Source organism: Brassica napus, chromosome C6 (genome assembly GCF_020379485.1).
Source record: "Brassica napus cultivar Da-Ae chromosome C6, Da-Ae, whole genome shotgun sequence".
Lineage (NCBI taxonomy): Eukaryota > Viridiplantae > Streptophyta > Magnoliopsida > Brassicales > Brassicaceae > Brassica > Brassica napus.
Window position 1 is genome coordinate 14,638,503 of NC_063449.1, and position 23,282 is coordinate 14,661,784.

Sequence of the window (23,282 nt, forward strand, 5' to 3'; positions counted from 1 at the left end):
CTCCGGAATGTTCAGAGAGATGAACTGTTCTTCTTCCGCGGCTGGAACTTGACAGGATGAGAACTGGCTGAACTTGACATATTCCATCACCTTTCGGCTGGAGGACAATTTTATGAGTTCACGAATGCCCTTAACCGAGAAGGCGCTAGGCTTTTTTTTGCGAAGTATTCGTATGGATTCACCAAAGGAAGGATAATTTCAAGAAGTTGATCGCCCGGAACATACTCGATTTCATATAAGGAACTGATTTTAGAAGAGGAAGAACAGATTTTGCTTCTAGAAAAAGTTGAAATTGCAAATTGAGAGTCGATGGATGAAGGATTTGAAGTAGACAATTTGAGAGAGTTGTTTTCCAGATTTCTTAAAACAATTAGTCATAAACAGTGATCCTATCAATAATATCGCAAGACTGTAGGCTCTGATACTTTATGCACAGAATAAGCGATCGATCGTATTGACAAACGAGGCTTGGTACTTCCCAAGTAAAGGTAAGTGACATAGGCACTATCCATCGGCTGTCGGGTGTGACTTTAAGCTCATATAAAGTGTTTTAAATATTAAATGTATAAAATTACATTGAAAAAAGAAATGTGTATGAAGGTAATAAACTCAATTTAAATTTAATGTTCATCAATCTGGCACATTTACAATTAGAGAAATATTATAAAGTCTAACGAATATCCAAAGACTGGATGGCGAGTTTGGCTGCAATTGAAGAAATGTTCTCCTTCATGAGTCCCATTGAAAGTTTTAACCTCTCCATTGTATCTTTTATATCCATTGCCTTTAATTTCTCTTGTTGTAACCTTGATAGTTCTGACTGCGTCGATCCTGCAAAACAAGAAAACCCGAAAAACTATACTAAAGGAAACTCCCAGAGCCGTAATTTAATAGTTTTAAACAGAAAACCTTCTTGACTCTTGAAATCACAAGAGAGAAAAGATGTAAGAGTTACCGGAAACCGGTTGAAGCGCAGCGAATGATAAACGTTCTTGAAGGGAAGGAAAGAAGGATTCTTCACATTCTTCCGGTGGCTCATCTTCAGCCCATTTCAAAGAGTTAAGGAGACGAGTTTGTAGTAGCGAGTCTTCTGGAGCCTGTTGTAAAAGGAGGTAAGCCAACACATCAACTAATAAGAACATTACAGGCCTCTAAAGAGACCGGATGATACATTAAGTAGGTCTGTTGTACCTTAAGTTTGATCTCCAAGCTGCTGAGATTCTTAATAGATTCCTTTAGCTTGGAGATTTCTGAGGTTATTTCATTGCTGATCTCATAATTAAAACGATCTTGTATTGGTCTGACCTCTCCGGACAAATAAGGATCTGCCTGAGACAAAAAAAAAAAATCATATAGTCATTTGTTTTTTTGTGCAAAGAGAAAGAACATCATAACTCACATTGCAATGATTAACAAAAGGATTAATTTTTATTTTGCATTCTTACCCCTAAAAATCTGGAAATCTTCACACGACCAGCGCCTCTTATGGAGACAAGTGCTCCGATGTCTAATCTCTCGACCTGTAATATATGGTGTTTAGCTTGACTCATCAAAGATCAAAGTCTCATGAGAAGAAGCTTACATTTTCAATAAGTACCAAGCAGCCATATCGAGCAGCAAAGGATGCTTCTGTTGCTTTCTCACTAATCGAAATAGGATCGAGAATGAAATGAACAAACATATTCTTTTTTCTTTTTATCGACTGCACGGACCAAGTAACTAGATTAATTTCAAAAGTGAATCCATAAAATAATTTGGAATTATAGATTTATACCTCTTCAAGTAGTGCCAAGTATCTTGCTTCGTACAAATGCAATGTTTTACTCTCCGTTGGTACAAGAACCTGTAACCATATGTTAAAAGCAAGAACTTAAATTTATATTTGCTGTAATATTAGGGTTTATGATTCTAACCTCGCTCATACTGAAGGGAAGAAGAGGAAGGTCAAGTGATTTGGCGATAATTTTCAAACGACGTTGTTTCACTACGCGGAAATTGCTACCTCCGGGAATTGAAGTCGCCGGAATTCGAACCCAGCTGCGATATTCGGTAGGGAAGATAGAGGAAGAGAGAACAGAGGAGATTAAGGTGGTGGTAGTCATCGGGAAAACGTAAATTGCAGTATCAAGACTTCCGTGTGTCCGCCAAATTCAGCCGTAAGATACCATGTGTTTAGAAGATTAGATGGTGGGGCCCCACTAACAATTTCCGGTCTAGTTGTAACTGGAAATTTACTAATCAAAATTTATTTGAGGGAAATTTGCCGAAACCTAACAAAAATTCAGTTAGTATAATTATTTTTTTGCCATTTTGTCTCTTTTTTACCGTTTTCAAATTCTGAAATTTAATAAAATAAATAGTTTTATGAATCAAAAAAATTATTAAAAATAGGGCTTTTTGCAAAAGTGACTCAAAACTTGAAGTCAAACAGAAAACTAACCTTTTCTTTTGACTCCTTTTTTTTTTGAGATTTTAACCCCACACCTGCATTTTATCTACGAAAATGCCATTAACATTTTTTTTTTCTTTTTTTCGAAAATGGCTTCTTTACTGTCTCAACCTCATCTTCTTCAAGTATTTACAATATTGCCACTGCAATGAATAGTGGCAACAACCTTGTACGAACTGTTTGGAGCTTTTAATGCCCTTTAATGCACGTAAATCTCTTTACACTCTCTCTGTTTCAATTGTTATGAACTAAAAACAACATTTCTTTCACTTTCTCTCTATATTCATCCAAAAAACTCAAGCTTTTGATTCAAAATATGGGCTATGGTTGACAGAGCCATATTTTTTTCGTTTTGACTTACGGTTGCTTTCGTTTGAGGTTCTGGGTGGTTGGAGAAGACCCTGTGTGCAAACGAAGTCATCTCACCTAGTTTAAGGTACGAATTTGAATTTTTTTTCAAGATCTGTTCGCGTAGAAGACTTACTAGTAAGTCATCTGTATGTAGAAGACTTACTGATGAGTCTTCTGGTCAAACGGACGACTTAAATTAAGTCGTCCAGCTTTGTTTGTTAAAAAAAAACACTCCAGACGACTTATATATAAGTCGTCTACGAGAAACGGTCTAGTTTTGCATTTGACCGAATCGTGTCAGATCTTTGACTATTTCTGGACGACTTATAATTCAGTCGTCTCTGGGAAAGTTAAAATTTCAATATTTTATGAAAACTTGACGACTTACGTGTAAGTCGTCCTAGGTTAGTTTTGTAATTGAAAAATAAAACTTCATAATTTAACTTTAACCAGACGACTTAATATAAAGTCGTCCCTCCAGAAGACTTAATTTAAAGTCGTCCGGGGAAAGCAAAGTCGTCCAGAATTTTTCCCAATTTTCTGGTCAAACCTTGCTTATCCCGGACGACCTTAAATTAAGTCGTTTAGCTGGACGACTTTCATCTAAGTCGTCTGGAGAAAGTTAAATTTCAAGTTTTATTTTTCAATTACAAAACTAACCTAGGACGACTTACACGTAAGTCGTCAAGTTTTCATAAAATATTGAAATTTTAACTTTCCCAGAGACGACTGAATTATAAGTCGTCCAGAAATAGTCAAAGATCTGACACGATTCGGTCAAATGCAAAACTAGCCCGTTTCTCGTAGACGACTTATATATAAGTCGTCTGAAGTTTTTTTTTTAACAAACAAATCCGGACGACTTAGAATTAAGTCGTCCCTTTTAATTTTCAATTGCAAAAGTGACCTCTTTAGACGACTTACCTTTAAGTCTTCTGGACGACTTAATGCTAAGTCGTCTGCGGCAATGTTTATTGAACTTCTTCATTTTCTCTATGTTTACTAATGTGTTTTATTTTGAATATTTGCAGATGATTTTTCAGTTACATGCAGTGTATGGAGAATGGTTGTTGAGAGATTTCCGTTGGGATTTTGTGGTTGATGATCTCAAAGGAGCAAGATTGTTTTTATTGAATTAAGATTCAACACATGCTGAACTTGTTGCAATGGCTCAAGAAGATTATAACCTGGAATGATGATGGCTCCAGGCAGTCTTCCCATTCATGTTACAAGTGATAGACAAGTTCGAAACTTGCTGGAGATACTCAAAACCCATAGAGTATGTCTTTGTGTATCAAGCCGCAGCAAGGTCGAAACGGTTTCAGAGAAAAGGGATATTGATGAAGCTGGTGAATGGGAAAAAGATGTTGGTGATAATGATGAAGCTGGTGAATGGGAAGAAGATGTTGGTGATGATGATGAAGCTGATGAATGTTTTGAAGATGTTGGTGATAATGAGTTTGTTGAAGATGAAAATCAAGATGGGGAGGAGGAAAATGGGGAGGAGGATGCTGATAATTCTATTGTTGGTGAAACGGATCAGAATGGTGGGGATTACAGTCTTTATGGAAAGGTTCCAGATGAGGACGAGGAAGATGATGATAATATTTGTTTTGAAGAAATCCAAAAGACATATGCTAAGACAAATGCTATTGAAGGAGGAAAATCGAATGGTACCAGTATCTATGTCAACCAGAGTTTTGTTAGCAAGGGTGCACTGCTTTCAGAGCTGCGGTTGGCAGCAGTGAGGGGTAAGTTTTCTTTCAGATTATACAAATCAACGAAAACTCTCGTTGTGGCAACATGTCCGGTTAGCTATTGTGGATGGAAGGTCAGAGCGAGTGTCAAACATGGGACAAACACGTTTTGGGTAACAAAGTATGTGGAAAAACATTTATGCTCAGCGGGAGACCGAATCGCTCAGCGGAGACACTGTACTCCGAAGTATGTAGGTAGTCTTTTCATTGATCGTGTTGGAATCATTGATGGGATAACTCCGCAGCATATCACTGATGCAATGAGGAACATGTTTGGCATGGCGCTTGATTACACCACTTCATACAGAGCACTGTTATATGCACAAAGATTGGTGAGAGGATCAGCAGAAGAAGGGTATTCGCGTCTGGCATCATATCTCGAGCAAATCTCCATTGCAAATCCTGATTCTATCACGGCGATAGAACTTGATTCTATGAAAAGATTTAAGTATCTATTTCTCTCTTTTGGAGCTTCTATCAAAGGTTTTAAGTATCAGAGAAGGGTCATTGTGGTGGATGGAACTCACCTAAGTGGAAAGTATGGAGGAACTATGTTAGTTGCAGCCGCACAAGATGGCAATTTTCAGATATTCCCATTGGCTTTTGGGATCGTGGATGAGGAAGATATACCTTCTTGGGAATGGTTTTTCACAAAATTGGCTAGTTGTATATCTCATGACAAGCCTCTGGTGATAGTCTCCGACCGGCACAAGGCCATTAAAAGTGCGTGTGATAAGGTGTTTCCTTGGGCAACCCGAGGAATATGTTATTATCACCTTCAAGATAACATTGTCAAAAAGTTTAAAGGGAAACATCTCATGTACTTGGTGAAAGGGGCTGCTTATGCTCACACGGTTTACGATTTTGACCGGTACATGGCTGAGATACGGAGTGCAAACCCGGAACTTGCAACGTATTTGGAGAAAGCCGACGTCAGGCTATGGTCAAGGGTTTATTGTAAGGGGAACAGGTTCAACATAAAAACAAGCAACATTGCTGAATCTATTAATTCCGCACTGAAGCGAGCAAGAGGATTTCCGATTACGTTCCTGCTGGAGTTCATAAGGCAGAAGTTAGGAAAATGGTATTGGAAAAGGAGACAAGATGCTTTGAGTCTCACAACTGAACATAGCGGGGGTGTTGAATACTTGCTTGCTGTTCGAGAAGAGATAGCGGGTACGATGACGGTCGAACCAATTGATGGATGGCATTTCTTTGTCAAAGGTGGCAAAATGGACTGTGTGGTTGATTTGGAACATGCAAAGTGTGATTGTGGTGTCTATGGAGTGGAGAAAATACCTTGCTCTCATGCTATAGCTGCTGGAATACATGCTGGTTTGCATATCTCCACACTTGTATGTCCACTGTACTCAAAGAATTATCTGTATGCAGGATACTCAGAGAATATATATCCTATCGTGTCACAACATATTGAGGAACGAGAATGCTTTCCTCCAGAACTAAAGCGTGGTCGGGGGAGACCGAAGAAATCAAGATGGCAATCTTGGTTGGAGCTATCTAGGATGAGAGGACACAAACCCAGGAAGAAACACAGGGCACGGAGATGCTCAAACTGCAAGGAAACTGGCCATACGAAACCACAATGTACACAACCAGTTGACTAGTTGTCCAGACGACCTAAATTTAAGTCGTCCAGTCTTGATTACCCGTCCAGACGACTAAATTTTTAGTCGTCCAGTGTATTTTATTTTTAGACGACCTTCTACTAAGTCGTCCAGTGTATTTTATTTTTAGACGACCTTCTACTATCCCTTCAAGTGTATTTTATTTTTAGACTACCTTCTACTATCCCTTCAAGTCGTCCAAACCTTCTAGACGACTTATTTGTAAGTCGTCCAGTTGGAAAACCTTCCAGACGACTTATAATAAGTCGTCCAAACCTTCTAGACGACTTATTTGTAAGTCGTCCAGTTGGAAAACCTTCCAGACGACTTATAATAAGTCGTCCAAACCTTCTAGACGACTTATTTGTAAGTCGTCCAGTTGGAAAACCTTCCAGACGACTTATTTCTTCCAGACAACTTATATATTTACAAATCTATACAAAGACAAGCTGAAATACAAATACTTCGCTCGTTAAAAAATCATGTTCAAATACAAAGACAAGTTCAAATACAAACACAAATCTAATCATACATGCCCACGAACTTATCACCATCCACATTTTCTTTCAGATGCTGATCAACAAGCTCCTTCCATATATCCACCGCCATATTATCCCTCATTTTCTTCGCGTTGCACCTAGCAAAGTCTTTAGGGTCAAAGGAGACCCCAAGAGCATGACATTCAATGTACTTTACAGCGTACACGCCACAATCACCATTGTTGGCCGTGGGTACACCTTTCAGCGGTCTCTCATATGTGTATGGCTCCAACCCGTATTTGACCCGTATTTCGTCGGTGGCTGCGCACTCAACAAGCAGATAAGGGACCATCTGGAGAAAAGGCTCCATTATCGCATCCCATGCGTCTGGTACACTAGATGAAGGTATGCTGTCCCAGACGACTATGTGCCTCTTAGGGATCGATATCCAAATAGCAACCCAATGCTTGTCGTCCAAGTTCACTGGCGCATAGATATCATCAATGTCCTCCCCCCACTTCTTGTTTGATTGGCAAAATGAAGGTATTGATCCGTCATAAAAATTCGACGCCCCACCAGGTAGAACTCTTCCTAAACCTTTGTGATCAGGTTCCGATGTTTTGAAGAGCTGATACTGCTCTCTCCAAGACTGGGAAAAGTTGTGATCCAGGAAGCACATTCGCTCGCTCCTGAAAGCTTGTGGGTTCTCCTGATACCTCTGCCTTAGCACATTAATCCAAGCATCTATATGCTGCATATTAAATATAACAAGTTAGAAGTTACCAGACGACTTAAATATAAGTCGTGTGCAGAAGACTTACGCAGTCTTCCAGCCATCCTCTGGCTGTCCGGAGGAAGTGGTACCACCTTGTTGGTGATGTACGTGGTTTGTCCTCGGTCTTAGTTAAATAATGACTGCAAACAAAAAAGCAATCAGTTTTGGACGACTAAATCAAGCTATTATGGGTAAAGCAATCACTTACGGATCAGTTTTCAACCAATCAGCGAGTTCCTTCAACTTATCTTTGTTTACTGGCGGAAATGGATTATAGGCTGCCACTTTATCTTTTTTTTTCTCTGCCGTATAAGGAGATCTCACAGTGGGAGCAGGTTTCTTCGCTCGTTTACTCTTTGCACGCTTGTCCAATACAACCAGGCTCGGTTCTGAAACTGGATCGCTTGGCTCGGTGGAAGCGAGGCTCGGTTGTTGATCGGTGGAAGCGAGGCTCGGTTGGTGATCGGTGGAAGTGACAGCAACAATCTCTTTGGAGGTGACACCATCTGCTTTATCCTCCGGCAAGATCTTATTTACCGAGTTCGCCTCGGTTGCTGTATCCTCCGGCAACCATCTCTGCAATAAAAGTTGCACACAAGTTAACCCTGGACGACTTAAATAAAAGTTGTCTGGACGACTAGTTGACCCTGGACGACTTAAAATTAAGTCTTCCGTGGTCAACTAGTCGTCCAGACAACTTACGTTTAAGTCGTCCAGGGTCAACTAGTCGTCCAGACAACTTTTACAGTCGTCTGGACAACTAGTTAACCCTGGATTTGATACTAACCTCTTTGATTTGAGGAGGCTGTTTCTTTTGAGGAGGAGGCTGTTTCTTTTGAGGAGGAGGAGGCTGCTGCTGTTTCTTTTGAGGAGGAGGAGGCTGCTGTTTGGTTTGATGAGGAGGAGGAGGCTGCTGCTGTTTCTTTTGAGGAGGAGGAGGCTGCTGTTTGGTTTGATGAGGAGGAGGCTGGTTACTAACCACGGTTTCATTGGCATGAGGGGTAGCCTGTTTGTTTCTACCCCCGGTTTCTTTGGCAAGAGGGGTAGGCTGTTTATCTTGAGGGGTAGCCTGATTGGTTAGAGGTGGAGGGGTAGCCTGATTGGTGACACCAACCTTCTTCTCCACAGCTTCCAATCTATCGGACAACTTCCTAAACTCCCTCATGCACTTATTAAACCCTTTTTTCATGCAGTCAGCTACGCCCTTGAACATAATTTCCAACTCCTCTCTGGTCACCCCTCTAGCCTCTTCTCTAGCCTCTTCACTAGCCACTTTAGGAGCCTCTTTACGAGCTTTCTTCCGAGGTCTTGGATTGTCTTCCTCCTCCTCCTCCTCCTCCTCCAACACAACCATCTCTTTGGCCTTCTTCGATGGAGTCACAACCTTAGGTTTTGTATTGACCTTAGTACCAGTGACTTCCCAGCAATCCATGGTCCACTTCCACGGTCTCCGCTCATACATGACTTTAATGATGTTCTCCGCGGGCAGGTCCTCAACCTCAGAGTCCCATTTTGGCCACATTTCACTAATGTCCTTCTCAACAAAGTTGATCACGCGGGTCTGCAGTAAATAGAAGAATCGAGTTAGATATTTGAAAAAAAATACTAAATAGACGACTTAATTATAAGTCGTCTACTAAGTCGTCCAGCTGGAAGACCTTCCAGACGACTTATAATAAGTCGTCTAATAAGTCGTCCAGATGGAAGACTTTCCAGACGACTTAATTAAGTCGTCCGATAAGTCGTCCAGCTGGGAAGACTTTCCAGACGACTTATTATAAGTCGTCCGATAAGTCGTCCAGCTGGACGACCTTCCAGACGACTTATAATAAGTCGTCTGCGCAGTCTTTTGGATTGAAGTAAATACCTGACTCAAGATAGCAGCTTTCATTGATCTGCGGCCTCTGCTGCCCTCGTAAGCCAGTATCGGTGGAGACGGACTGTCTGCTCTGGGACCACCAATACTAGCACCCAATTCCGGCATAGCTGTGTACGTCCAGACCTGAAGAACTTGTATAAACCCATCCACGGTGTAACAGCCAGCAATTTCTTTGTTCCACAAAGAGTCCATCAGCACCTTAAACGCGACTCTCCCCCATGGATAATTCTCAAACCGTTCTAAATCCATCACTAGCCTTGCCAGAGTAGATCGTGTAGCGGTTGAAAACTTTCTCCCTTCAATGAATCCAGTGAAGATGGAGAGGTACGCGAGCCGCTTGCGATCTTCCCTGGACCAATCCCCGCATCTCTTCAGTGCTGCTATTATCTGATCAGTAGTTGGCCCAGCTTCCAGATGAACTCCCAGCATCCCCCAGAAAGAAACCATCTCTGGGGTAACGTCACATTTTGGTGTCTCAAGGTCCTCGATGTACTCGCAGTTTAGACCAGTGAGGTTTTCAAACTCTAACAGTGAAAACCTCAAAGGTTCTGGACCAACGAGAGACCACATCTCATACTTCTTCTTAATGTCCAGCTTGAAACTGAGCATGTAGTGAACCAGCCTTGAAGCCCAACCAAATCCCTGCTCCTTGAACTTGATGAAAACTCCCAAACTCGACTCCTTGAGCTCTTCAAATTCGTCATCAGTAAGAGCTTTCCTAAGAGCAGTATGCAACTTGCTGTTATCCGTATGATACGAAATGCTATTGTGGGCTTCTGGCTCTTCCCCTGATGTGTATAACCTACGGGGGAGTTCTGGAATATCCATCCTTTTTGTCTGCAAAATAATCAAAGACAACAATATAAGTCCAGACGACTTAGTAGACGACTTAAATTTAAGTCGTCTGGAAAGTCTTCCAAATGGACGACTTATATTTAAGTCATCTACTAAGTCGTCCAGTTGGAAGACTTTCCAGACGACTTAAATTACTTACAAGTCTTCCAGTCGCAGAAGGAGTTGGAGTACTCGTCATTGCGGTTATAGATCTGAAAAAATAAACGTGAAACGGTGAGAATGAGTAAATTGATAGAGACAACGTTTTATGTTCATCTTTTCCTCGAGATTGATGACTTAGCGGCGTTAGGGTTTACAGAGAAACGGCGCTAAGGTTTACAGAGAAGAAGCGGCGGCGCTAGGGTTTAGAAGAAGCGGCGGCGCTAGTGTTTAGAGGAAGCGGCGGTGAGAACGTTGGTGACCACGGTGGCGAGGGCGACGGTTTGTTCGGAAATAGTGGAAGCGGCGGCGCTAGGGTTTAGAGGAATCGGCGGCGCTAGGGTTTAGAGGAATCGGCGGCGCTAGGGTTAGAAGAAGCTGCGGCGACAACGGTGAGAATGAAGTGAGATAGATAGCTGACGTTGAGAACGATGGTTTGTTCGGAAATCGTGGGAATTCGAAATCGCCTTTGAGAGAGAACTGTTAGGGTTTCTGAATTTCGCGAAAAATGAAACAAAAAAAAAAAATCACCTTATATATTGGGTAAATAATCCGGTTAGCTTTAAAAGTACATTGGTAAACTTTAAGGTTTGGTCCGGTTTAGACGACTTATTCTGGCTGATAATGTACAACAGACGACTTAATATTTAGTCGTCTGTTTTCAGACGACAAAATATTAAGTCGTCCTAGACCCTAAAATGAACCCCTAAACTAAAATGACTAGATTAACTAACTAACCACGTTATAAAATCAAATTATACTTAAATAGTGTTTACTATACACAGAAATGAACACGCATAAGTAATTTTAAAAATTTTCAAAAACGGTTTTAATGCTTTCCAAAATCTAACCCTAAGAACACATACAATACTACAACATATGTTGATGAAACATAAACTAAAGAATATCATGACTCACTACTTTCACTCATCTATGCTGAAAACAATTGAAATTTGTTATATCTTAATTTATACCTCCTAAGACATATGTTAATTACATAATTCCCATTTTTCACTTATCAAAATATTTTTTACAAAATTTTTAAATTATGTTTAAGACTAACTGTCCAGACGACTTATTTTCAAGTCGTCTGTTGGATAGAAACGTAAAAAAAATTCCGTTTTTTTGTTTGGTCACAAGGGGATAGTTGTAATTTCAATAGCCTTTTAGGTTACTTTTGCCTTTGACCCAAGTTGGGGTATTGTTTTGGGTTTGACTCCAAGTTTTGAGTCACACTTGGCAATTCTCCCTTAAAAATATAAACAATTAATAAAACACTCATAAACACAAACTGATATTTCTTTTTGTTCAAAAACTTCATAAATAAAAATTTTAAATTACGTTTTACTAAAAGTAAATTCCGTCTTCTACGAAAAAGGGGTAGTAGAAAATGAATTCCAAATTAAACAAGTTCATCTACCTTTTTAATTTACTTTTATTTAAAATTCTAAATAAGGTGAATGTGAATTCTACTAACTGTAATATATCTACTTTTCTGTCGAATTCTGTTTCTACGTTTATGAAGTATTATAAAATACCGGGAATGCGAAATCTAGACTCTACACTTTTGTCTACGTAACGTAGAAATTGCATTCGGGGTTTTGGTCATTGTTCTACATTGTGTAGAAGGTGCCTTCTACGGATAAGAAAACATGTTTTTGCGAAAATTAAAAAAGTTTCAGCTAAGAAAATATTCTAAAAGTATTCTAACTTCCTAAAACGTGTTTTGATTGATTTTCCTTGTCAAAATATCAAAAAAAAAAACGATTTTGTTTTTTCTTCTTCATCAATCTATAATTTCTCCATTGTTTGTCTTGTGATTTTTCAGAAACTCTTTTTCTATGATGCATATGTATACAACATGTAGTGTTTGAGAATTAGGTGCAACCACGGGATGAGTTTTTCCGGCTGATGACAAAGGGGGTAGGAGATTATTATTGGAATCAAGTTCTACTTTAGAGGATTTAAAAAGAATGATTTTGGAGGATTTTGATATGGAAGAAGATAGCTTACCGGTTTAGAGTTGAGTTATCTACCTACTGGGTTGATCAATACATCATGTCCACCTGTGATCATTGCAAACGATCGACAGCTTCAGAATTTTGTTAGCTTTGTTAAAAAGAGTGTTTCTACTCGATTGTGTGTTACATCTAATGCCAAGGCCGAGAATCCAAATGAAGCAGCCTTTGATCTTAACAAGCCGACAGCTGAGTTAACTACTGATGAAGAGGAGGGAAACTCGTTTTACAGAGGGGACAAATCAGCTCATGTGTTTGCTGAGAGGCAGAGCGAGAAGAAGAAAGAAAAGTTGAAAGGAGTCGAAGTTTATGAGGATGTCTATTGATATATGGTGTTTTTGGCACCATTGTACATATGTTTTCTAACTTGTTTTCAATGTTATATCGAATTAGTTCAGTTCTTTTCGAGTCATTTCAGGTCTGGAGTAGGCTAAAGAGTTGAAGGAAGAAGCATGAAGAAAGGAGCAAGAATTGGAGCCTTTCCCCGTGGAACAATCATGCGGAGCAGTCTGACGGTTAATCCCACTAGGAGCAGCCAGGCGATTGTTCCCGACATTTATGGGAGTTTCCATATCTTTCAAAGACTTGGCCTAATCACTTACTCACTCCTCTGAAGTCGATGGCGCCTCCATATAAAAAGTCATCCCTGTCTTTATTTTCTTTTCACGTTAGTTTTTGCAAGAAGACTAAGACTCATTATTGGATTTTGCTATTGTAAGGGAGACGGCTCCTCTTCTCACCAATAAGATCATCCTTAACCCTATTGATTTCTCTTTGGAATTATATGCAGTATCATTCAGTTATTATGTCTTGTTCATATAGTTTAATGACTGAGTAGTCGGCTAGCTTGTCTAGGGTTCTAGGGTGTTGGTCGTGAAAGCTAAACATAAATAAGCGAACATATTGTTTCTTTGTTCATCTATGTTCTTAATGCTAGCTTTAACCTGATCACTTACTGCTAGATCTTAGGTTTAATCTGCTCATTAACCCTGTAGTAGATAACTTGATATTGGATGAATGAGCCGAGCATCCCTAGTTAGCGAAATAGATATTAGGGTGCTCGGTGAACTTATTGGACATGATCTCTATTGATTGCAGTCGATCCCTAACCCAAACGAGAGTTTAGGCGTCAAGGTCGATCAGCAAAGGGAGCAGCATCACGACAGTGAGCTGCTCTACTTGAGTGATCCGTGTTCTAGATTGTGCTGCATTGCTCTTGAATATATGTTTGGTTTAGCATCAACACCCGATGAGAAACCCTAGACCGGCTTCTCTTTAATTTGAAATTACTCTTTGCAATCATTTACTTTACTTGCACGTCACTGCTTAAATCAAAACCCCACTATTAGTTTTTGGCAAAGTTGAAAACTAATAAGAATAAAGTGTACACTGGTCCTCTGGATTGAATCTTAAATACTATGATTACCACAGTTAACTTGACAGTAGGAAAAGTTCAGTTTTAGTGTATCATGTTTTTGCGCCGTTGCGACAGCGACCAGATTTTTTACCTTTATTTTTCAGTTCTATATTTAGCCTAAGACATCTAACTTGCTTTTCTCTCTTTATTGCAGCTAATGATCCAGGTGCATGACCAGTAGACATACTCGGAGCAACGCACAAGGACCATTATTCACCCTTAGCAACGAAGAACTCACAAGATTAGAACGACAAAACAATCAACAACTGCAGCCTACTGACACCACAATGGGTGATAATAGAGGCCATGATGATCTCACTGCTGCAATAGCACTCATGCAACAACATATGCAGCAGATGCAATAAACCATCAATACACAAGAAGCTGCTCACCAAGCAGCGGCTGAACTTGCGGCACAGCAAGCTGAGCAACATGGTGCTCCCATCGGAGAGCGGAACCCCCACGGAACTTCCCTACCACTCGCTCTGCCATCAACACACCTCCTTGCACTCGACAAGATTATGAAATCAAGCATGTTTTGATCGGCCTGGTGCAGAAAAAGATGTTCAGCGGCCTCGCAGCTGAAATTCCTTCGGACCACATCGAGAAATTTGAGAGAGTCTACAACTTCTCTCGCGCAAATGGTGTGCCACCAGACTACATCAAATGTACCATGTTCCCATTCTCTCTTGATGGGAAAGCGGCTCGATGGCTAGCCTCTCTCCTAACCGGTACACTCACTACATGGGAACAGGTCCAAGCAGCGTTCTTAAGTCACTTCTACACGAAATCCAAAACCGCATTTCTGAGGCACAAGATCTCCAATTTTAAGCAAAAGACTGACGAGCCTTTCTATTATGCTTGGGAGCGGTACAAGGAGTACCAAAGGGAAGCCCTCACCATGGGTTTGAGGACGATTACATACTGGAAGTGTTCTATGATGGAGTGAGCTATGAGTTTTGTAATGCTCTGGATTCCTCGAGTAATAGAGATTTCATGACTCAAACAACACCAGGTGCATTCGCACTGATCGAGAATATGGCGTCAAGCTCACTCAACAAGAACAAGGAGAACAATCGCTCCAAGAGCGTAAATAGCATAGACGATCTAGCGGTAAAGGTTGACCAGCTGATAAAGGGCAATCAGAGCCAAGTGTTCATCATGGAAGAAGCCGCATCAGAGAACAATGCTTCAGATGTCACACCTGAAGCAGACAACACTGTGGACAATCAACAAGAGGTGAGCTACGTCAATGGACAAGGATGGCAGGACAAGAACTACCACCCGAACCCTAACATGAGGAACAACCCCTAACTCTTTGCGTACCCTAAGCTAGACACACCAATTGACAACGCGCAGAACAGTCAAAGATAGAACACGGGGTATCAGAAGGGTTACCAAGGAAGAACTTACATTCTTAGCCAGGCGCAGCACAACCAGTTCCAGAACCAGAAGCAGCAGACTGCTCAACAAGTTGGTCCTGCACCTACGACTGCTCCGCAAGACGAGATAAATGGGCTAGCGACGATGATGCAGAAGCTGCTCCAGGGTCAGCAAATTCAAGGAAAAGCGTTGAACCAGGTCACCACAGACATCTCCAAAATGAACCATATGTTCACTGACCTGAGCACCAAATATAACAATGTGGCTAGCCATATGCGGCAGATAGACATTCATATCGCTCAGACAGCCGAGAGTGTCAAGAGGCAGCAAGGTACTCTTCCTGGAAAGACCGACAAGAATCCTAAGGAATGCAGTGCAGTCGAACTGAGGAGTGGAAGGAGACTACCAGATGTGGCACCTAAGAAGCTAACAGCGGCAGAGAAGGGCAAGCAAAAGGAGGGCGAGCAACCGCGATCCGACACTGCTCCTCTCTCTGACAAGGAAACGAAACAGCCAACTGAGACTGATCCAGCCCCTACCGCTACACCTGTCGAGCATGTTCCTACGCGCGAATACACCCCTAAGGTTCCATACCCTGTTCCCGCAAAGAAGTCTCGGAAGGATCTTGAGGAGATAAAGTGTAAAAAGATGCTAGAGGATCTAACTATCAAGTTACCTCTGATTGACGCAATCAAGATGATACCTTCTTTGCGCAGTTTGATGAAGGGTTTGGTCTCAGGAAAAATAACTGGAGACAATGAGGTTATGTTGGTCTCGAAGGAGTGCAGTGCAGTGCTTCAGAACAAGCCGATTAAGAAATTGGGTGATCCAGGAAAATTTGTTCTCTCGATACAGATTGGAAAAATAGTGTTCGCATGTTCTCTTTGCGGTCTAGGCTCCATTGTCAACATAATGCCTTACTCTGTAGCAAAGCGACTGGGGTTCATAGACTTCAAACCCACAAGAATTTCCCTGGTGTCCGCAGATAGATCAGTTAAGTCACCGGTGGGTATTCTGGAAAATCTCCACGTCCGAGTAGGCAACACCTTTGTTCTGGCAGATTTTGTGGTTCTAGAGCTTGACGAAGAACCAAGAGATCCACTCATCCTGGGCCGTCCTTTCTTATGCACAGCTGGTGCGATTATTAATGTTCGACAAGGAAGGATTGATCTTCACCTCGGAGACATTGCAATGAAGTTCGAGGTGAACAAGTTGCTGAAGAAGCCGATGATAGATGCGCAGAGCTACTCAGTTGAAGACGAAGATCATGCACTGTTCTCTTAAGAGGCAATGATTGAGGAAATCTTAACCGATGACCCACTCGAACTAACCCTGATCCAAACTAAGACTGAGCACAACATCATGAGCGTGGACTCGGATGGCTACAACAAGATGATGGACTCTGCCAAAAGCATGGAAACGCTAGGAGCAGACGCCGCAAGCAATCACATCACCCAGCCAAGGAACCGGCTGGATTTTTGGCAGTTGGAGAGCGACTACCGCGTAACAGGAGGACAACTGGTCGCTCCGAGAGCGGGGAGTCAGACTGATCTGCCCCACCATCTTATCTCATTGTGTTATCCATCTGAACAATATATGTTTCTTGCTTTTATTTGTATTTATTTGGTTTCTTTGAGCCTTCCTCAAATTATTTTCACAACCAGGGATGGTGTGCAGTAAGTCTGGGGGAGGCGATTGTGTGCTACTAATCTCTCTTGTTTCTTTTGCCTTTCTTGTTCGAGTCAGTCCTTGTGTTTTTATCCAGTCAGTTTTTCGAGTCAGTCAAAACTCTTGTGGGAATCAGGAACTTATTTTGTGATGATATTTTAACCACCTCGTGCTTTGACTTTCTTATCCAGGGACTTTAGCAGTGACGAAAGACCCACACTTGGACTTGGAACACCCCTGACTTATCTCACTAGACTCTCCAGAAGTTTTGAGCCAATCAGGTTACACTGGATATACATAACTCCACCTAACATGAACCTAATATTGACTGCAATTCCTCTTGTTATGGGCACTAGATCAGGGAAACGAGACACACACTCAGGACTTCTTATTCTTTTTACCAATCTTGCTGATCCTGAGTGGCTAGCTCATCTTTAGCTAGCTCCTACCTTGTACCTAAACCTTTATTCCACCTTCATGCATTCTGTTTTTCAGTTTCATATGTGCATATATACGCAAAAAGGTCTGAGAGGAAAGGATCAGCGCAGCCTCTTACTCGTTATTGCTGCAAAGTTTCACAAAACAAGGAGAACAATCAGTTTAGGAGGCGAACAGTCAGAGCAGCTGCTCCCGAACAGTCACCACCACGACAGAGGTGGGGAACAAGGTCGAACGAGTAGAACCACCAGTGGCACCAATCATTCCAAGCATTACCTCCCTCTCCATCACACCATCATCTTTGATCTCATCGTTTGTAATCTCAGGTAAAAACAAAAAAAAAAATTATTTATCTTTTATATGAGATCACTGATGGAGAAGGAGGATCATACTGAGCAGACGTCGACAACTTGTTGGACGTTGATCCTCTTGAGCCAATTCGGTTGGAGCTAGACGAAAAAGAAGATTTTGTTGTATACACTTGGCCAGTTGCTCTCTGATGAGATTGATCGGAACTCCTTCTACTTGTTTGACATACCATCTTTTTTCACACCGAGGTTCTGAACATGAGCTCTCTTTTTGAGGCACTATGAGGATTATGAGGGAAGAACCAAGGAAAAGTGGACCACTGAGAGGTAGAACAGAAAGAGTTGGTACCAACGATAAGGAGCAGGCGAACAGTCGGAGCAGTTGCTCCGGTATTAGCAAAACGAGTAAGGGGTTGTGAACATCAATGGATCCATCCTCTCTTGCTATTTTGCACGATATCATGCATCCACTAAAAAAATTGGTAGCCTCTAAACACTCTTTAACTCCACAATAAAATTAGCATGTTCCATGTCTGACCGGTTTACCTTGAATAGTGTCTGTGATGAGAGGCTCACGCCATTCTTAAATGATTGTAGGGAGTTCTGTCTCGATAGTGTGGTTTTTCAGGTTTGAGATGTAGAGTATGGAGCCGATCTTCGAATAACGATCAGTGGGGGTTCAGATAAGATTGTCTGGTCCTAGTTTACTGCTTGAATGGTTCTGAGATTTGTGGTTAAGGTATGGTTACTGAGGATAGGAGAGTTCCCACACTTTCAAACCTTTCTCCATGATCTTGATACTTGCTTTTGTTCGAGGACAAACAAGTATCTAAGTCTGGGGGAATTGATATATGGTGTTTTTGGCACCATTGTACATATGTTTTCTAACTTGTTTTCAATGTTTTATCGAGTTAGTCCAGTATTTTTTGAGTCATTTCAGGTCTGGAGTAGACTAAAGAGTTGAAGGAAGAAGGATGAAGAAAGGAACAAGAATCGAAGCCTTTCCCCGCGGAACAATCAGGCGGAGCAGTCTTACGGTTGATCCCACTAGGAGCAGCCAGGCGATTGTTTCCGACATTTATGGAAGTTTCCATATCTTTCAAAGATTTGCCATAATCACTTACTCCCTCCTCTGAAGTCGATGGCGCATTCATATAAAAAGCCATCCCTATCTTTATTTTCTTTTCACGTTAGTTTTTGCAAGAAGACTAAGACTCATTATTGGATTTTGCTATTGTAAGGGAGGTGGCTCTTCCTCTTCTCACCAAGAAGATCATCCGGAACCCTATTGATTTCTATTTGGAATTATATACAGTATCATTCAGTTATTATGTCTTGTTCATCTAGTTTAATTGCTGAGTAGTCGGCTAGCTTGTCTAGGGTTCTAGGGTGTTGGTCGTGAAAGCTAAACATAAATAAGCGAACATATTGTGTCTTTGTTCATCTATGTTCTTAATGCTAGCTTTAACATGATCACTTACTGCTAGATCTTAGGTTTAATCTGCTCATTAACCGTGTAGTAGATAACTTGATATTGGATGAATGAACCGAGCATTCCTAGTCAGCGAAAGTAGATATTAGGGTGCTCGGTGAATTTATCGGACTTGATCTCTATTGCTTGCAGTTGATCCCTGACCCAAACGAGAATTTAGGCGACAAGGTCGATCCGCAAAGGGAGCAACATCACGACAGTGAGTTGGGCTACTTGAGTGATCTGTGTTCTAGATTGTGCTGCATTGTGCTTGAATATATGTTTGGTTTAGCATCAACACCCGATGAGAAAACCTAGACCGGCTTCTCTTTATACTTTACTTGCACCTCACTGCTTAAATCCAAACCCCACTATTAGTCTTAGCTAAGTTGAAAAATCATAAGAATAAAGTGTAGACTGGTCCTCTGGATTGAATCTTAAATACTACAATTACCACTGTTAACTTGACAGTAGGAAAGGTTCAGTTTTAGTGTATCATCTATGATGTTGATACCATGATGTCTGAAAAAGAGGACACACATGATATGTCAAAATTTTCTCTGATGGATGTTTTGTTAAGAAGGGACAATTTTTTTAGAACAAAACTTTGTTGAATGGGACTTTCGAGATATGTGCAATGAAGCATCACTTTGACTATCAGGTTATCAAATCGGATAGAAAGCCTTGGAATGTTAGATGTTCGGATAATGCATGCAATTGGAGTGTTCGAGCAGAGGGTTAGAAGGATTCTTCATATTTCATTATCAAAAAGGATGCCGGTGAATGTACCTTCAAGCAAAACCAAAGCGGGTAAGACTACTTCGGCAAAAACTATAGGCAGTCTGATTATGCATAAGTATGAAGGCGTTAAGGAATGGCCAAAATGTAATGATACCATACAGATTATGCATGCTGATCTCACATTCTTTAACATGGGATGCGCGTGAATATGCGATCAATGCAGTTAGAGGTATTCTAGAGAGAAGTTATGGAAAAATACCGAAGTACTTGCACATGCTGAGAGTAGCTAATCCGGGTACACATTCATCTTATGAGATTGATAGCAATGGGAGATTTAGGTACCTGTTTATTGCATTTGGACAATCGATACGGGGATTCAACAAAGTCATGAGGCGGGTTATTGTGCTCGATGGGACTTTTTTGAAGAGTAAATACAAAGGAGCTCTACTGGTTGCAATTGCTGTAGACGGGAATTCTAATTTGTTTCCTATTGCATTTGGAATAGTTGACTCAGAGAACGAGTGGTCTTGGATAGGGTTTATGAGGAAAAGGATCAAGGACGGTCCTCAGTTATCATTGATTCCTCGCTTCTCAGATGGTGTCAGGAAATCTAGAGTGCGAAGTAGATGCTTCTCACAGCCATTTGCAAAGCTTCGAGCACTCCTTATTGCGGAGATGATAGACAAAGGAGAAGAGTTTATGGAGGAGGCTTTCACAAAATAATAATAAAGCTTCAGAGAGTAAACATTGAGACTTGTTTTGGAGCGAATTCTCATTCTCATCCGGACTGAATCAGATATCCAAAAGTCAAGCTAACAAAGCGCTGAGTGGAGGCAACCCACTATTAGGTAATTTCATCCAGTTTAGTTTAGATTATTACTGATTTTCGTTTATATTTATTGCAAGTGAAAAAAAAAGATGTACAGTGATGACGACACAATAGCATCGATCGATACTGTAGCATCGATCGACACTGTAGCAGAAACGTCGATCGGCACTATAACAGAGGTACTGTTCATCAGAAAAAAATGAGAAAAAGATCCAAGGTTCATGAGTTGAGGACCAACATCGATCGACGGCTGGCCAGCGTATCGATCGAGAGAGCATCATAAGTATCGATCGCCACTTAATTGTGTTGATCGATACTCACATCAATGGCAGGTATACTCGCGAAACCTTGTTAATATTATCCTTATGATTTATTTCCCCACCAATCTTAGACTATATAACGATGGTGACAGTGTTGTTTAAGTCTGGAGGAGGTTCTACTAATATTGTGTTTTAGTTTGGTATTTAGAAAAAAAAAAAAAAGATCCGAGTAGACGATTATAAAATCAACCGATGAGAGCATGTCGATATCGATCGACTGTACATCACCTGCAGCGACCGATGGTAACTCATTTCCATCGATCGACACTTAACCCGGTCAGGTATATCGTTCTAACTTGTTAAATTGTGTACTTATGATTAGTTCTCACCATAACTCCGACCGGATATACACTGGGGACAATGTAATTTAAGTTTGGGGTGATGTTTACTGATATCTAGTTTATTGTGAGTCTTATCAAATGTTTTCAAAAAAAAGAAGTTTTTATCGAGTCAAGAAGGGAATTATGATCAAATCCAATTTGATTGCTACTCTAATCACTCTCTAGCACCATCTAGATTTATTAATTGCAGGATGTATTAGATAGAAACACCGCAGTGTATCACGTAATGCTAACATCTACACATGCTGAGAATGTCTGGAGAAACCAAAGCTGACTTCCAACCATAATCTACTCTACTTGCTTGTTTTGGGGCTTGGTATACATTGGATAGGAGTCCTCCTGCAAGTCTGGAAGGTAAAAGTCTGTGTGCTTCTGGTTCCCTTCTCTCTCTCTCTCTTCGGCATCTTAAGATACAAAAAATTGAAATAATTTCCTTGAAGAGGAAAAGGGGTAGGAGTGTCTCCTGTGACCCCAATATTCTAAGTCTGAAAGGAATGATCACACATTGTGGAAACGAGGGGTAGGAGTGTATCATGTGGCCCTGGTATTCGCTACACTTTGTCAAATAGAGCTACAAAAGTAAACAAGTAAATAAGATGAACAAGATGGACTGCATCAGCATCAACATTTATTGAAATTGAAACTATAAAGATTAAGAGAAGAGAGAAAAAAAAATGGAAGAAAGGAATTAGAGAAGACTACATGTGTGTTCAGAAACTTGCTTGAGTAAGATTCCATGTCCCTTGATCGATACTCCCAAGACGTAGCCTACACATCTATATTTATGCAGAAATGAGGTCAGCAGAGGGGTACGTCAGGCGCTATCAGTAGTGTTGTGTGATTGTATGGTATAGTGACTAAGCTAGTGTGTAGTATATTGAAAGCATCCAAGGTTAGTAATGATTCACTTCCACCAATCATATTTACAGAAGTGAGAGTAGTGATTTTAAATTATGTAAGTCACTGCTGTTTTCAAACCTATTTCATAAGACTGCCCTGTGTGTTTTGCTTGAGGACAAGCAAAAGGGTAAGTCTGGGGGAGTTGATATACCATAGATTTTAGGCATTATTAGCCATTGTATATAGGTGTTTTAAGATATATTTACTACGATATAGAGTCAATTTAGAGTGTTTCAGGTTCAGGGACGATTTGGAAGAAAGTGGTGAATTTGGTGTCTTTTGGAGCCTTTTGAGTGCAGAGCTGCACATACGCGTCATATGTTTAGCTATGGATGGAGATCTTCCTACCGTTAGATTGAGCCTATCTTTTGGAAGAAAATAGACCTTTGACTTAGCTTTCCAATGCCGCTGGTTTGAGGTCAATCAGCATCCTGTAGCAGATGTTATGCCCGTTTTACTAAAGAGTGGCCAGTCTGCCTCGCGAGAGAAAGCAGTCGTGGAGATGAAGGACCGTCGATCGATGATACAGCCTTGGTGTCGATCGAAGGTGATGTCAGAATATGGGCCGCACATATTTTATGACCGACTGAAGCCCAGAAGCAATCAAAAATTACCAGAATACCTTTGGACGACCTGAAACCCTATTTATGTTATTTATAAGCCATTGTTGACGGCTACGCTATCTACGCTTTTTTTTATTCTTGTTCTAGGTTAGGAGAGAAAGGAAGAATTTCTTCAGAGTCCTCCTAGAACTCCTTTGGTTTTTATATCTATTCTATTGCAGTTTTATATCTATTTATCTATCATTTATGTGACAAACTTCATGCTTGGATAGATCCACCTATTAGGTTTAGGGTTCAAATAAGTTATGAGGGATTAGCCCAAAATATAGAATTGCTAGGTTTTGATATTCATCAATAGGATGTTCTTACTTCTTGTGTTCTAGAGTCGCGAACTAGAACCCTGATCTTAAAATCATTAGGCATAAGTGATAGCTTGGTCTTTTCTCTAAATAGATCCTCATTGAACTAGGATTGCTAGAAACAAGTGATAACAAATCTAGGAACCCTAGTGAGTACTTTATCAACCCACGCGCAAAGCTTGCTAGAAGCGTGTTGATTGATATTCTAATAGAATAAT

General features: G+C 40.8%; 2 protein-coding genes and 1 non-coding gene across 3 annotated transcripts; 1 reads left to right on the forward strand and 2 right to left on the reverse strand.

The window, feature by feature from the left end:
• Positions 1-529: 529 nt before the first annotated feature.
• On the reverse strand, positions 530-2,214 carry BNAC06G08620D. The gene is made up of 7 exons (XM_013865533.3): positions 1,914-2,214; positions 1,775-1,843; positions 1,583-1,702; positions 1,446-1,520; positions 1,192-1,329; positions 956-1,097; positions 530-831 (listed from the first exon to the last, which is right to left on the reverse strand). Exons 1-7 carry the CDS (start codon positions 2,100-2,102, stop codon positions 671-673), a joined length of 894 nt encoding a protein of 297 aa, XP_013720987.1. The 5' UTR covers positions 2,103-2,214; the 3' UTR covers positions 530-670.
• A 12,331-nt stretch (positions 2,215-14,545) lies between these two features.
• LOC125589425 lies at positions 14,546-14,651 on the reverse strand. Its single transcript, XR_007325617.1, has one exon. It is a non-coding gene; the product is annotated as a small nucleolar RNA R71 (small nucleolar RNA).
• Positions 14,652-14,781: 130 nt separating this feature from the next.
• Positions 14,782-16,410, forward strand: LOC106424790. The gene is made up of 2 exons (XM_013865542.1): positions 14,782-14,982; positions 15,133-16,410. The coding sequence occupies exons 1-2, from the start codon at positions 14,782-14,784 to the stop codon at positions 16,408-16,410; spliced, it is 1,479 nt and encodes a 492-aa protein (XP_013720996.1).
• The last annotated feature ends 6,872 nt before the right edge of the window (positions 16,411-23,282 follow it).